Consider the following 15,258-nt stretch of genomic DNA (forward strand, 5'->3'; position numbering starts at 1 on the left):
TTTTACTGGATATTAGAAAGGCTACTCCAGCTTGTTTCTTGGGACCATTTGCTTGGGAAACATTTTTCCAGCCTTTTAATCTAATGTAGTGTCTGTCTTTGTCACTGAAATGTGTTTCTTGTATGCAGCAAAATGCTGTATTCTGCGTGTATAGCCAGTGTGTTGGACTATGTCTTTTTACTGGCGAATTGAGTCCATTGATGTTGAAAGATATTAAATACCAGAGATTGTTGGTTTGTTTTACTTTTTGTTGTTGGAGGTGGTATTATGTGTGTTCGATTCTCTTTTGGGTTTGTTGTGAGATGATTAATTTCTTGTGTTTTCTTGGGAGTAGATACACTCTTTGTGTTGGAGTTTTTCTTCTAAAATCTTCTGTAGAGCTGGATTGATAGATAGACATTAAAATTTAATTTTGTCATGGGATATCTTGGTTTCTCCATCTATGGTGATTGAGAGTTTTGCCTTGCATGGGCTGGCATTTCTGGTTTCTTAAGGTATGTATGCCCACTGTCCAGGATCTTCTGGCTTTTAGAGTCTCTTTTGAGAAGTCTGGTATAAGTCTAATAGGTCTGCATTTATATGTCACTTGTCTTTTTCCCCTTACTGCTTTTAAATTTGTTGTTCTGTGCATTTAGTGTTTTGATTATTATGTGCTGATCTTCTTTCCTGGTCCAATCTATTTGGTGTTCTGTAGGCTTCCTGTACATTTATGGACATTATTTCTTTAGGGAAACTTCCTTCCATGATTTTTTGAAGATGTTTTCTGGCCCTTTGAACTAAGAATCTTCACTCTCTTCTTGTTCTAATATTCTTAATTTTGGTGTTTTCATTGTGTCCTGAATTTCTGGGATGTTTTGTGTTTGAAACCTTTTTTTTTTTTTTTTTTGGTTTTTTGAGACAGGGTTTCTCTGTGTATTCCTGGCTGTCCTAGAACTCACTTTGTAGACCAGGCTGGCCTCAAACTCAGAAATCTACCTGCCTCTGTCTCCCAAGTGCTAGGATTAAAGACATGCGCCACCATGCCTGGCCTGGCCCAGCAGTTTTAATTAATCTGTACCACTGAGATCTTTCAAACACTGGACTACCAACCAGACAGCATACACCAGTTGATATGAGGCCCCTAACACATATAAAGTAGAGGACTTCCAGGTCTATGTCCACTTAGACATGAAGCACCTAACCCTGTAGAGACTGGAGGCCACAAGGAGTTTAGAGTTCAGGTTGGTTGGGAGGTCAGGGCATCTATGTGAAGATGGGGTAGGGTGGGCAAAAGGTGTGGGATGTGGACCAGTCAAAGAGTGGATGGGGAGGGGCAGGTAATGGAATATGGAGTGTAAAAAATGAATTACAAATAAAATTAAATTAAAAAATACTATCAGGCCGGGGCCTCTAAACAAGTATTTTCTCTTGGTTTCCTTAGTCAGGCTCATTCTATTTGTATGCCATAATACATCAAGCCTACCACAACAATCATACATGATTAATATTAGCACAATATTCAAAATTTTTATAGTTAATCCCTTGGCTCTATGACCATGTTTTTCCATCATATATATGTGTTTATTACTTCAAATGAACGATGAAACAGCTGATAACTAGGATATTTAGCATATAGCTAGCCAGGCATTTTTGTGAGGAATTCCCTGTTCTTCTTCGAATAGTTCTTTTTTTTTTCTTTTAATTTAATCAAAAATATCAATTTAAGTGCCAGGAAAATATGGTTCTCATATTATTGCAGTGACTGTAGTTGTGGCAATGACAGAAGGTTTATCTGAACTCAAACTATGGCACATTATCAAACGTACCACTACTAGCAGCAGCAGATCAAAAGAGAATGAAAGGAATAGTCTTTGTTAAACTGGTTTATACTGATAATAATGTAGATGGCAGAATTTGTCACAACACAAAGGAGTTATTGGATAATGAATTATACTTTACTTTTTGTATTTTTTTCCTAAAAATTTACTTTTAGAAGTTCATTCCAAATCAGAGAGCAACATTAATTTGATTCTGAAACAATAAATCACTAGATGAAATGTCATTAAAAGACTTAATGTGTGCTATTAGTTTTCTTCATTGATTTACAATGCGATTGAAATTTCAAGTAATTAGGAGGCAGTGTGCGTAGATAGTGAGATCCCATTAGTGGATACAAGGACAGTAATTTCCACTTTTATTTGATTGAAGGAACTGGATGGAGCTGCGTTCGTTGTCTAATTCGTCATACTTATAAAGGGCTGTATTGCATGACTATTTTCCCTCCGGGTTGTAAGAAGGAAAGTACAATCATTGTTAGGTATTCGTTCCTAAATTTGATCTTGATTCCTTTTTGTACTTCCTTCTAAAATGATTATAGTAATATGGAATTCTGCTTGCATTTTCACCTGAAAAGACTGTTCTCAAAAGCCATTATTTTAAAAATTTTATTATATCTTTGCTGCCTTTCTTTCCAACTTCAACTGCGACTACTTCCTGGTCTAACCAGAGGTCTAGCCAAACTACCTTTTTGAACAGACCAAAAACTAGTTCTTGCTCATTGCCTACCATCATCTATTTAATTAGGTTTGGAGTGGGCTTTGTGTTTTTGTTTTCTCGTGCCTATTTATAAAACAAATTTCAACCCAAATCCTCTAATAAGATATTACCCTGTTCTCCTCTGCTTGGGGCTATTTAGAACTCCCCTTTCTTCTTTACATTGCCTCTGTTCATTATATACTTACTTGCTGACTTACCTTTATCTATTATTTATTATTTTTTTCTTATGTTATGGACTGCTGACATGTAGTAATGCCACACATGATTCCACAGAATGAAGATCCCTTTCCTCAAATAAATCTGAATATTAATGGAATATTTGAATTTACCAAATGAACATTTTCTTATTTAATCATAGAAATTTTCGAGAATGATATTCAAAGAATCTCATGGTAGTGGTAGCTCTTACATGTAACCCCAGCAGTTGCAGAAAGAGTCAGGAATATCCCCATAATTTTGAATCCACACTGGACTACCTAGAGAACATAACAACAGTTATGACTAGAAAATAAGCCCAATCAGCATCAAGAAACCAGCAAACATAAAGAATAATAAAGAAATATAGATGAACATTTATATCTCAATATTATTTTCTTAAATATTAAATGCACAATTATTCAGGTACGGCAAATGTTATTTTGGCATAGTGTTTGCTGTAATGGTATTCAAAAACATAAATTAAAGTGCTTTTCACATCACCTTCCACAAGCTCTTAATTGTACGACTAATAAAAATAATCATTGATTTACTGATGGGTATGATATAGTTATTAATCAAAGGTAGACAGTTTATGGTACCAAGCAGAAAGGATAAATAAATTATGAAGCTTTGACCAATTGGAAATCTTCATAATTGGAAAGAGTGATTTATTAGCACCTATCATCTAATCATTGAAGGTTAATTACTGTGAGTCTTTCTTTCAGTTACTTATGCAATAATGTAGGCCTGCGTTTTGCCTCTACACTGCGGTGTGGGACACCACCTTGCTGATGGGGTTCAGGGCTCTTGGAACTCTGGCAAATTGTTCAGGGGAGATGAAATACAGCCTAATATAGGAGTCCTTGCCCACATCTAGGTGATGAATGGCAGAGTTAGTGCCAAGAGTGTGGAGGGTCCTCCTGCGGAATACTTGTGCAGCTCTGTACAGCAAAGTCATCACCCGTGTGGTGGTCCTTGACTAGGGAGACTGCCTATGCTTGTTTAAACTGTTTATTTATAGTTTATGAGGATGCATATGGCTTATTGAGGGTGAAACTTTTCCCAGGAAGGGATGCCCAGGAAGGGAAGCAAGCTCATTGGTTAGACACTTGGAGTCTATCTAGATACCTCATTAGCATGGAGAACTCTGGGTTGTTCATAATTGTCATGGTCCTCTTAGTGGGGTGTCATGGTCACGTGCTACAGGACTGTAACCTTGTAGGGAGGGGATTTAAATTCCTACTGTTCTTAGTTATGAGATTTTCTTTCTTTCTTTCTTTTTTTTTTTTTTTTTTTGAATCTGCTTCTCCATACTTGTTCTTCTGTTTGGTGGCAGGGTTCCACTTGCCCCACACAATATTATTTTATAAAAATTACAGATAGAACATATAATTCAACTGTGAATTAAGGTTGCTTTGATTTACTAATACAGCATCTTGCTTTGTTTTCCTTTGGTAGATATTTGATCCGACCAGATCCACTGTCCTACCTTCCAAACAGTGAACCCAGTAGGAAAAACAGCATCTGCAATGCCACTGTTCAAGATTCTCGGGAGGAAACTCAACTCTGATGAAAAGAAAATAAGAGACATTGTATTCCTTACAGGGATCTTGCTTAAAATTATTAAAATGTTGCAGACAGTCCTAAGAGCCTGATTGGAATGTATTCAGTTTCTCATGTTACTTCTATTTAAAAATAAAATCTATTCTCTTAGAAGTACAGATCATTTTGAACATTAATGTGATATTTGTTGACACTTTCCTGGTTAATATTTAAATTTCATTGGAGGAGATTTTCAAAATTAATATAAAGTGCAGAAGTTAAAAATCTAATATTTAGTTGTTTAGGAATAAACACAACTATCGGCAGTCAATTTTAAAACATTATTAAGACTGTATGAACATTTAAAAGTCCACCTATATTAAGTACATCACAAGAACACAGAAGACTGATTTTCTTTTTATAATTTAATGTCATTATATTGTTTAAAATTACTGTCTCTAAAATTGAACCCATTAAGAATTAATGCTCATCTCTATGTAGAGATTAACCATTAACTTTCATGCTGACTTCTGTCTAGGCATCATAGTTTGCTTCAGAATAGATCTTTATCATCATGTCTGCCTTTCCATATTATTGTATTTATTTTAGAAACTGAGATATACATAGCATGATTACTTTTACAGAAGAAGCTAAAAGACAAAGGAATATTAAGCACCTGAGGGGTTTTTGTTTGTTTGTTTGTTTGTTTGTTTGTTTTTGGTAACTTTACATCAAATACACATTTTATGCTAGAAAAAGTGTACTTAATAGAAAATATTTTTGTTCTCCTAAAGAAAATGCCTATTATAGAGAAAACAATACATATCTTTACAGCTTATTTGAATGTGAGAATTGGAATATTACCTGTATATATCAGAAGAGCAGTGATGACTTCTATAACTTTTGGCTTTAATACTTTTCATTTAGCTATATAATAAAATTCACTAGGAAAATCATTTAAAGTTGAAAGAAAAATATTTATATATTTTATGAACCACAAGGACACTTTAAAACCTTAGGAATTCTAAAAATGTCTTTGATATTAGATATTCACCATCAAAGTCTGATTTAATGTAAAATTAATAAAATGTGTCTATACTTAGCATTGTAAGGAAAAACATCATTACCATAGATATTTATTATATTTGAAATCTAATATGAATTATTTAGAATTTGAAACATAAATTTAATATAACCTGACTATTGAAACACTAATACTCTTAGCTTTCTTCCCTATATTTGATTTCATAAACATGCTAATATTTGCAAGAGAATTAACACATAGTTTGCTAAATCATATCAAATCTTCCCATTGGAGATATATTAGTACACTTAAAATACCTAAAATTCTGATTTTTATCTATTTCTTTATTCATAAAGTTGACACAGAGTCACAATGCAACCTAAAGTAGTTCATGTAAGAAACAGAATATTTTGTCCTTTCTTATCATACTAAATTGGATCATAGAAAAGTAAAATAAATTATTGGAAAAATGAATCCTTATGTCCTTCCCATCATTATTGAGAAAAATAGAAAGATAAAATGTAAAATCAAATCTTCAGGCAATCTTACAATTTGACCAGAGAATATTTTTTATTAGTACTAGTTGTTATTACCTATAATTGAGAATAAAAAAAATATGGAAAGTTCCCTCAAAACAGAGAGATGCTCTCTAGTCTTTAGAAAAGTATTGTAGAACAAGTTGCTTAAAATTGAGAGTGAGAGCATGCCTTAAATGTCATGATTTTATACTAATATGTGTGTATGTTACAAACAGGAAATGCACTTGTAAACATATGACATGATGTTAAAATTGAAAGCAGAACTGAAGTAATATATTCAATATTGAATATATAGATATCAGTAGTCAAGTAGGATATTTATTTAGATTGCCACTTTTTTATTCCATTACAGTTGTTTTAGGAATAAATGTCAGATTTTAAAAGTCTTCTATTTCCCAATGATCTCTGAAGTTTAGTATTTTTGCACTATGACAGTTGCTAAGACTGGGATTTTAAGCTAGGATATGATTATATTTCCTATAAAACTAAAACTTTTATTTCATAAATTTTAAAATAATTATTTTTGATTATGAATACTAGTCCAAATTTAATATTTGACAGAATTAATATTGCTTGCTATAACAAGGATAGTTTATAGTCTTTCCAGTTATTTAAAGAATAAATGATGTTTATTAATGACATTCAACAAATTGTTGCCTTTTTAAAATTATCACACTTGCACATGAAGATAAAACATGAAGTAATTATGCTGGTAGCCTTTTGGGAATTGGTTTGGTTTATTGTATATGTACCATTTTGCTACCAGTTTCATTGAATTGATTTAAAAATGAATAAATAATAAAATTATTTCTGATGATGAAAATTCCTTGTTTTTTTTTTAATAACAGAACTTTGGACAAATTCTGTTTTGAAACTGTAAAAGTATTTTTGTCATTTTTATATCTCAAACACCAAATAAATGTGAAAGTTATTCATTTGAGAGGCAAATTAAAATAATTTTTAATTTTGCAGCCTGTGGATAAATACTGCAGGAAAGAAGAAGGGGAACGAGGAGGAGGAGAGAGAAAAGAGGTACACAATAGGAAGGAAACTACAAAGAGGGTGTGGAGAGGGAAATGTAAGTGCCAAAATAAAAGCATATGTTTAAAAAGAGTGTGTTAGGTCCTATTATGCTCAATTATAAATTCAGAAAAAAAATCACCACGCAAGTGAAAATTAAAATTGTTTTAAACATTGAATGGTCTTCTCTTTCAGGCAAATAGTAGACACCATTCTCCCTTTTTCTGCTGCTCTGGGATGTATTTGATGAGAACATAGATTTCGCCATGGGGATACAAGTAGAGAACAGAACCATGGCAAAGTGGGCCATTGAGACCCCTGAGATTTTGTTTTGTCTCCCATAATCCTATTCATGATGTTGAGAAACTTAATGGACATAGACAGTCCCTGGAAAGCATGTTCTGTCCTCTTTAAGAACTAACTCCTGAAGCAAAGTGATGTTGCAGGATCCAGACTACTCAGGCAGGTTTTGCTTTTGCAGGATAGTGTATGCTTTGGACAAGGGGTTTTGGAATGTATAGTGGTTGGCACACAGTGACTTAAAGAAGCTGTCACAGTGAGGTGGGCCTTAGGGAAAGTGTTACAGATGAAGTATGCCTCAGAAAAACTTTCCCTAGAACCTTGGAGCAGAATTCTAGTGAGTCCACAGAAAAGTTGTGACTGCTTTCATTGGTATGAGATCCCACAGTGCTGCCTTCAAGTGAACCTGGAACTAGTTTGAAGGCTTTCCCCCAGAAACCTTTATCTTGAACTTGAAGCTGTGGATACTGCTTATATAGTACTTCAAGGTTTTCATATTCTCTTTGCTAACTAGTCTGTTATTACTCCAAGGTCCCCTTAGGAGTTAATTCTTCCCCAACAGCATTTTCCATGCTCCTGAGAGATTTCTTGACCATCACAATGAAGATTGACTAGGGGATAAAACTCCTTTATATCAAAGGAGATTAATTTATGATACTCTCTAAGAGGAAAATGAGGAAAAACAAAACAAAACCCTCAAGGGACACATAAAATAGTAAAATCAAAGTACAGAAAAATGGGACATGAACATGGAATGGAACAGAGTCACAGTTCACAGTTCTGTTTAGAGTTGTACATATGCCAAGAAAAGCAACTCATAGAATTTACTATAAAGGATTTCAGATCCAAGATCATTACTCCAGAGAGGAGTAATAAGTTCACATAAGAATGTCTTCTCTTAAAATGCCAGTGGAGTTAACAAAAGAACACAGTACACTGCTTGGACCCTTGGCATTCAAATGCTTAGGAGGAGCATTTTGTGAAGAGTTTGATATTCCTGCTTAGGACTCTACTGCTGCTCCTATTGATGCTTTGGACTACTACATAAGAACAGACATTCCTTGAACAGTGTCAGATACAACAGAAAATTACCAGATAATATATGGACTAAAGAGAAATATTTTAGGCAATTGTATTTATTTTTAAGTCGTTGCTATGTTGAAAAGCTGTCATCTGGGACCTGATTTCATTAATTTTTTTTTATTTGTCCTTATTATACAGAATCTGAAACAGTTTTTGCTGCATGCTAATGGCTTTGTTAACAAAATAGAATTTTGCGACTTTTTTCTGTGCACTTAAAAGCAATACAGTAGTCTACATATTTATTGGACTTAAATTTCCTTATTACTATTGCAGTTAAATCTATATAAAATAAAATGTTATAATAAAGTCATGGATGTGGAAAATGCTTTGTATATAAGTTGATGTTATTTTTACAATGAAGAATAAATCTTAAATTGAAAACTGTTGATACTATTAAATGAAGCATTAATCTGGACAGAGCCATCATATGATATATGAGAAATCAGAACCCTATGGCGCTCCTAATTTCATTAAAAGAGGAGCATAAGGACACTCACTCGCTCACTAGGATAAGGTCAAGAGCAAAGAAGAAATGCAACTGTAAGCTTGAGGATAATTTCTTATAGTAAAAAGTGGTCGGGGTACAAGCAAGACCTGCCCTATTAGACTGAATTTTAAGCAAAGAGACATAGTCATACCTCTTCCTGGTATATGCCATTCTCTCCAGACCAAAGACACTGTAGTTACTTTTGCCAAACTAAGCTCTGAATGGTAAATCATGCACAGAAAGCCATTCTCTGGTAAAGTCATTGTACAATGTCTATGAGTTCAAACTCGAACCATTGAAAATCAGACGGACAGGACAAATTCACCAAATGGACTAGAACCTGCTAAATTATTTTCTGATTTATAAGGCACTCTCACTGTGGATTATTGAGCACTTAATGCCATTTATATTTTCCACTTTTTCATAGGTTATGGCTTCTACTTCTATCACTTTGAGGAACCTACGGAAAGAACAGCCAGTTTTATATGGGTAAAGTTTAGGTCAAGATAAGATAAAAGTAAATAATACTTTGAAAACTAAATGGACCTAAAGTTAAAGTCTGTGCTATATTCTTAACCAACTGAATTTTATTTTATTAGTAGAAATATAATATGCATTTTAAGGATGATAATGACAATCTATAAATTACTCAATTTTAGTAACACTCTAAAGAATTATATAGTTCTGCACAAAGCCACACAAAGATGAAGGAGGTAACATTAATATGTTGCAAGGCAAAGAAAAAACAAAACAAAGCAAAACAAAAGAAAACCCCTATTTTAGGGCTAGAGCATACTTCCACTCTCTAACAAGTAGAAGAATCAACCAAGACTAAATTCACAAGCTTTTTTATTATCATTGGAAAACTACACATTGTAAGTTTATAGTCCGACAGTTCCTGGAACATGAAACATTTTATGGTCAGCCAATTCTCAGAACATACCAAGAAACAATGGAAACAATCTACTATGTGTACAACACAAAATTGTAGAGGAATAACAAATCAAAAATTCAAGTTGACCTTCAGCTCAGAAAATGATTAGAGAAAAAACAACCATAGGGCAAAATACAAAAATAAATCAAATTTTAGCATTATGCTTAACTAGGTAAAGGAAGAAAAAAATGGGGTCAACTGCCCCTTAACTCTGTGTGTGTGTGTGTGTGTGTGTGTGTGTGTGTGTGAGTGAATCACAACAAAACATTCCTTCTACTGACAGCAGGAATGATGAACTTAAGTACAATCACCAAAGTAAGTATTTTGAAATTTACAGGCTGTGGATGTTTGCTCAGTGCATTACTGATATTCAGGGAGTCCAAGAAAGATTAAGTGAGTTTATCATAATACTAAATTTGCCTGACTATTTTTGTCATCTTAGAAACAATCAATATTATTTATTGGTACATATTTATTTTATCTAATAATAGGTTATATATTAATGACATTTTATGTTTATATGTCATATACTCGATTATATTCTCCCATACTACCTGCTGGGTGCCAGACATGCATGTGATGCATGTAGAGAAATGAAGTCAAAGCATATGTAAAATAAAAATAAGTGAATCTTCTTCTCTCTCTCTCTCTCTCTCTCTCTATATATATATATATATATATATATATATATATACATACATATATACATATACATATACATATATATACATATATATGCGTGTGTAATAAAAATATATTTTGTATACAAATATATTCATGTGCATATACTCATATTCACTATAATAATGTACATGTAAAATTTGAATAAATTGCTTTAATATGATTCCCAAATTTATATAAAGTGTAAGAAAAATAGTAACTACTTGACAAAGTTCTACAGTTTCAAAATTCTAGTTCTTAGTTTGATATAAATGACAGATTTTATAAAAGGAATATCTCATTTGAATATTTTAATGGATTGACTTTTAAATTTCTGGCAGAAAAAGATCTGTGAAATGACTGACATTCAAACAGGAAAACATGTTGCTAGGAATAATAAAGTGGATGGGACTGACTTGTTGCTGCTAGCTCAAGGAGGGAAGCTCTTTATTTTGAAGTTCAAACATCTTCCAAATTGGTGCGAACAAGTCTCATTTGTCTCTTGAAACAAATCAAGGTTTATCCTTGCAGTAGGCAACAGACTGAAATCCAATTTACAACCAGAAGAATTACCAGTCATTTTCTGGTACAAATTCAAAATCTAAGTTAACCACAGTATTCATTTCTTCTTGATCATTTTTGAATGCAAAATTTTTAGCATATATTTTGACAGCTAACAATTTACCTGTTAAGTTATACAGATTTACCAATATGCTTGTGATATGTTTAAATGTTAAAGTCCTACTCCTTTATATGTTCTTTGTAAATATTTGATAATTAGTATTATGCTGTAGTCCAAGGTCAGTCATTTCTACAGCAGTTTATTAGTGTAGAAACATCAGTCATTTAATGATACGATTTTCTTTATTTGAAAAGTTATTTTGGAGACTATATATGTTTGTGTGTGTGAATGTACTATACCAATTAACAAGTTTTAAGATAGTTAAACAGCCTATAGAAACAGTGCTTTAGCATTTTAAATTAGTTTTTGTAAGATTATAAAATCCTTCTTATGCAGCCATTATTAAAAGATACCTGCCAAAGACCAACTTTGGTATCCATGTAGTGGGTAATCTCAGATGGGAAGTGTTGAGAGCAACTGACAGGGATAGATCCTCATACCAAAGGGGCTGTTGCCAAAGGCAGCCAGTGATTCAAGTTACTCAGCACACTTTTTTTCTAAGGGAACAAAGCTCAATTTACTGGGGTTTGCACTCTCTGTGCCAGTGGAAAAACTATGAATTCTTTTAATTCCTTGAGGCTGGTGAGAAAGATAAGCAAAGTAAGAAAATTCTCTCTCTCTCTCTCTCTCTCTCTCTCTCTCTCTCTCTCTCTCTCTCACACACACACACACACACACATGCACACATACACACACTCACATTGAAGGGTTGAAACAAAAAGCATAGTCCAATAACTTCATAATACAAATATATATGTACACACATACACACACACTCACACACACATACATACATGAGTAGAGACCTACAGTCAGACATATACACATTCACACATAGAATGATTAAAGCAAAACTACAGAAAGCAGGCTCCAAACATTTCACACACACACACATTTGTGTGTGTGTGTGTGTGTGTATAATTAGTGGACGGAACAAGTTCCAACACACACCCAGAGAAGCTTTACATGTATACATACATACACACAGTTAATGGATGGAAGAAACAATGATCCGGTTCCCATTTACACCTTACATACCTTTACATACATACACCATACATACACCATTATTACCTTATATACATACATACATACATACATACATACATACACATTGCAGGTGGAAGTTCCAACCCTTATTCATGCAGATTTTATACACACACACAGACACACACACAGACACACACACACACACACACACACACACACACACACAGTTGATGGATAGGAGAGACAGAGTTCCAGACACCCAATCTTTTTTCTTTCTTCCATAGCTTATATAGCCCAGTGAAATCTTTCAAGCACTATACAATTACAACGGGATTCCATTTTAGTTCTCTTCTAGTAAATGATCATGAAAACACAGTGTGTGCCCCAATAGCTTTACAAGAAATAACATTGTATAGTACAAGAAAAACAAAACAAAACAAATTATTTCCCCAATCCAGAAAACAAATTATTCCCTAAATCCCAGGTACATTCGAAACCAAGTAACTTTACAGGTTAACTAGGGGTAAGCAAGCAAGGTAGTTTTCTCAGCCAGTTTCTTTTACTGGCAGGCAACAATTTGCTGTTACAAAGAAAGGAGTAACTATTTTATTTATCTTTAAAAGTAACCTTGTAAGAATCTTTAAAAAATTGCAAATCTAAACTTTTTTTTAAAAAATAAAATTGAGTCATATCAACCATAAAATTTTAGAATGCATAGCTACTAACTAGCAATTCTTATATTAATAAATCATATCAGGAAGCTGAGGGCAAAAAATGGGTGTAAGAATTCAGTTCTCACCAGTCCAGCCTAAGTGAGAGTCACATCATTGCAGCCAGTGTTGCCATTGCTCTTCTTTCTTGACCATGAAATGCCCCTAGTCTAATTAATAAGAGGGTGCCCTTCTGAACTTAATGTTGTTCCCTGCCACACACTCTGGTCGAGTCAGCCTGACAGGCTGAGAAGCCTGGAAGCCACTCACGAGGCAGAGAGTTTCATGGAAACTCACCTCCTGGAGTCTGGCGTTCTCTTTAACCGTATACTCATACCCTATCCCCACGTTAGTCTGGTGTACTCTCTTTTAGTATTATCTTATTATAAGTGCCTTTTAAGATTGAATTCTTATATAGCTAAGCCTTCACCAGTGTTCCAACATCCTAAAAAACCCTTGAGCAGACCACGAGCTTGGAATTCAGTAAGAATGTTACCTATTCAGTGACATTCAGAATTGCCTCTGGTATTACACTATCACTTTGAATAAATGCTAAGTCACTGCCCTACACAGGAATTTACCATCATCTAGGAAGAAGGAAGTTTGAGACCTAAGGAGGAACCAGAGTAGATACTTAGAACTATAGATAGCTGAGTTACACCCATACACACATATTTACAATGGCCTAGGGGGAAGGTGGACTATACAATAGACTAAAATAGGAACTATGGCAAGGGCAAGAAGCCCTTGACCCTGGCATCTAAGATTAAGTGGATCTTAGGTGGAGCTCTTTTGATCCCAGTAGTTAACAATGAATTTTAACTCAGGTGGTTCCTGTTAGACCTTCTGTGTTTGTATTCCTCTGTTTTGTGTAAGAATCCAGTAACCTCTTTGTACCTTGCTGTTGTGTCACCCAACTTCTCTATTTTCTTCTGTATAAAAAGTTAGATGCTCGATTTGACAAATTACAGCATCACACTGGGGCCCACCCATGTGGCTATGGTAACCCGTGGATGCATTTGGCATGTTCTGCAGCTGTTTGTTGTTCTTCCTACATGGCCCTGGGCAGAAACCAACTAAATGTGCCCCACAACATAATTACTTGAGCTTTCAGATAATGTTCCAACATTAAAATAGTTAGGATCCTCTGATATCTGTCAATTTTCTAACAACTTGCTTACTTCTTTATATAAAATAACCATAAAAGCAATTACTAAGTTTACATAACCTTGATGTGACTTAGTCAATTAATTTAATGTTCTTTTGCATCATAGACAGAAGGCAACTTTCATCTGAAATCTGAAATCAATTATTTCTTTGAAGAGTTAGTAAATTGTTTTGTGCATGTTATATTGACCTGATCTCCAGATGCTCTGATTTTCATGGATTTCTCTCACAGGTGCAGCACCTTGGCCCTCAATTCCTGACAAAACAGTAGAGTAATTTAGCTAGTCAGAAAGGTGGTTGGTCACTAAGCAGCACACCAATTTCTGATGCTGTAAAGGGACATGGATTGCTTTCTCAGTCCAAAATGATGAAGCTGTGCTGGGTTCAGTTTTTTACCAACCACATTGGATTGCAATGCTTGGATTGGGTCTTTATGCTGCAGCCAGCTTTAGTGTACCCAGTAAGTGTTAAGCTCATTCTCAGAGCTATGGTTCAGTCTAGACAATAGGTGTAGATGAGTGTAATGTGTGTATCATGCTGAAGGAACAGAGCAGCAGGGCATGGGCTTCCAAGTGTTGATGGTTGTTGTGGACATATGGCTTATTTGTTTAATAATGTATGTATTTTCATGCTCCTACTTTGAGGAATGTCATCTCTGCCAAGATTAATGACTCCATGACAATTAGAGCCACCACATGTTCAGGAGGCAAGTGGTAGAATGCTGTTACCTTCATAATTCTCCAGGCTATAAGAAAGAACTCTGAAACATGACTTTAAAATTATACATAATTTCTCAACTATGCAAAACATAAGCATGCAATATGAATTATGTAAAGAGATTCACAGATCTAAAGGAGTAGAGTCAGCTGCACTATGACCCAGTTCATCAGAAAGATACTAAGGAAGGAGATAAAAAGATTTAAGAAGAAGTGGTGATCACAGGGCAAGATCTAACCCAACTAAATTTTTGTGTTTGTGTTTATAAAGGCTGGCAGATTCCTGAGTTCAAGGTGAACCAGGGACAAAGGGAGTTTAGTTTCAGACCCAGATTTGGTAAAATGGTAATTTCAGGGTGGGGCCCTATATGTGCTTGCTGTCTCTTTCTATAAATCAAGGGGCTGGCTTGGGGGGTGTTGATTCATGGTATAATCAAAAGGGGACTTGGGGTAATGACTGGATTTAGAAGTAAACAAAAGACTGGGCTTTTGATTTGCAAGAGAATAGCTACCAAAAGAGTTTTTAGAATAAGGAGAGAGCTGTCTCAAGCAGAACATAGAAAGAATGCAATCTGGAAAGCCCTGAGCAGAACATCGGCCACCAGAGTCCTTTGTTTCACTGCTTCCAGATACCCCTTCTCTAAGAAACCCCTCTTTAATCCAAGGCTGAT

General features: G+C 34.5%; 1 protein-coding gene across 6 annotated transcripts in view; it reads left to right on the forward strand.

Annotated features, from left to right (window-relative positions):
- The window catches only part of Kcnt2 (potassium sodium-activated channel subfamily T member 2), a 381,807-nt gene extending 375,204 nt beyond the window's left edge, over positions 1 to 6,603 (forward strand). For all 6 annotated transcript variants that reach the window (XM_029477039.2, XM_029477031.2, XM_029477035.2 and 3 more), the window contains one exon: positions 4,192 to 6,603. In XM_029477039.2, the coding sequence (XP_029332899.1) occupies positions 4,192 to 4,303 (112 nt within the window). In that variant the 3' untranslated portion in view covers positions 4,304 to 6,603. The remainder of the gene's footprint in view (positions 1 to 4,191) is intronic.
- Positions 6,604 to 15,258: the final 8,655 nt, after the last annotated feature.

Source organism: Mus caroli, unplaced genomic scaffold, assembly GCF_978045245.1.
Source record: "Mus caroli unplaced genomic scaffold, Mus_caroli_1 scaffold_1, whole genome shotgun sequence".
Classification (NCBI taxonomy): domain Eukaryota; kingdom Metazoa; phylum Chordata; class Mammalia; order Rodentia; family Muridae; genus Mus; species Mus caroli.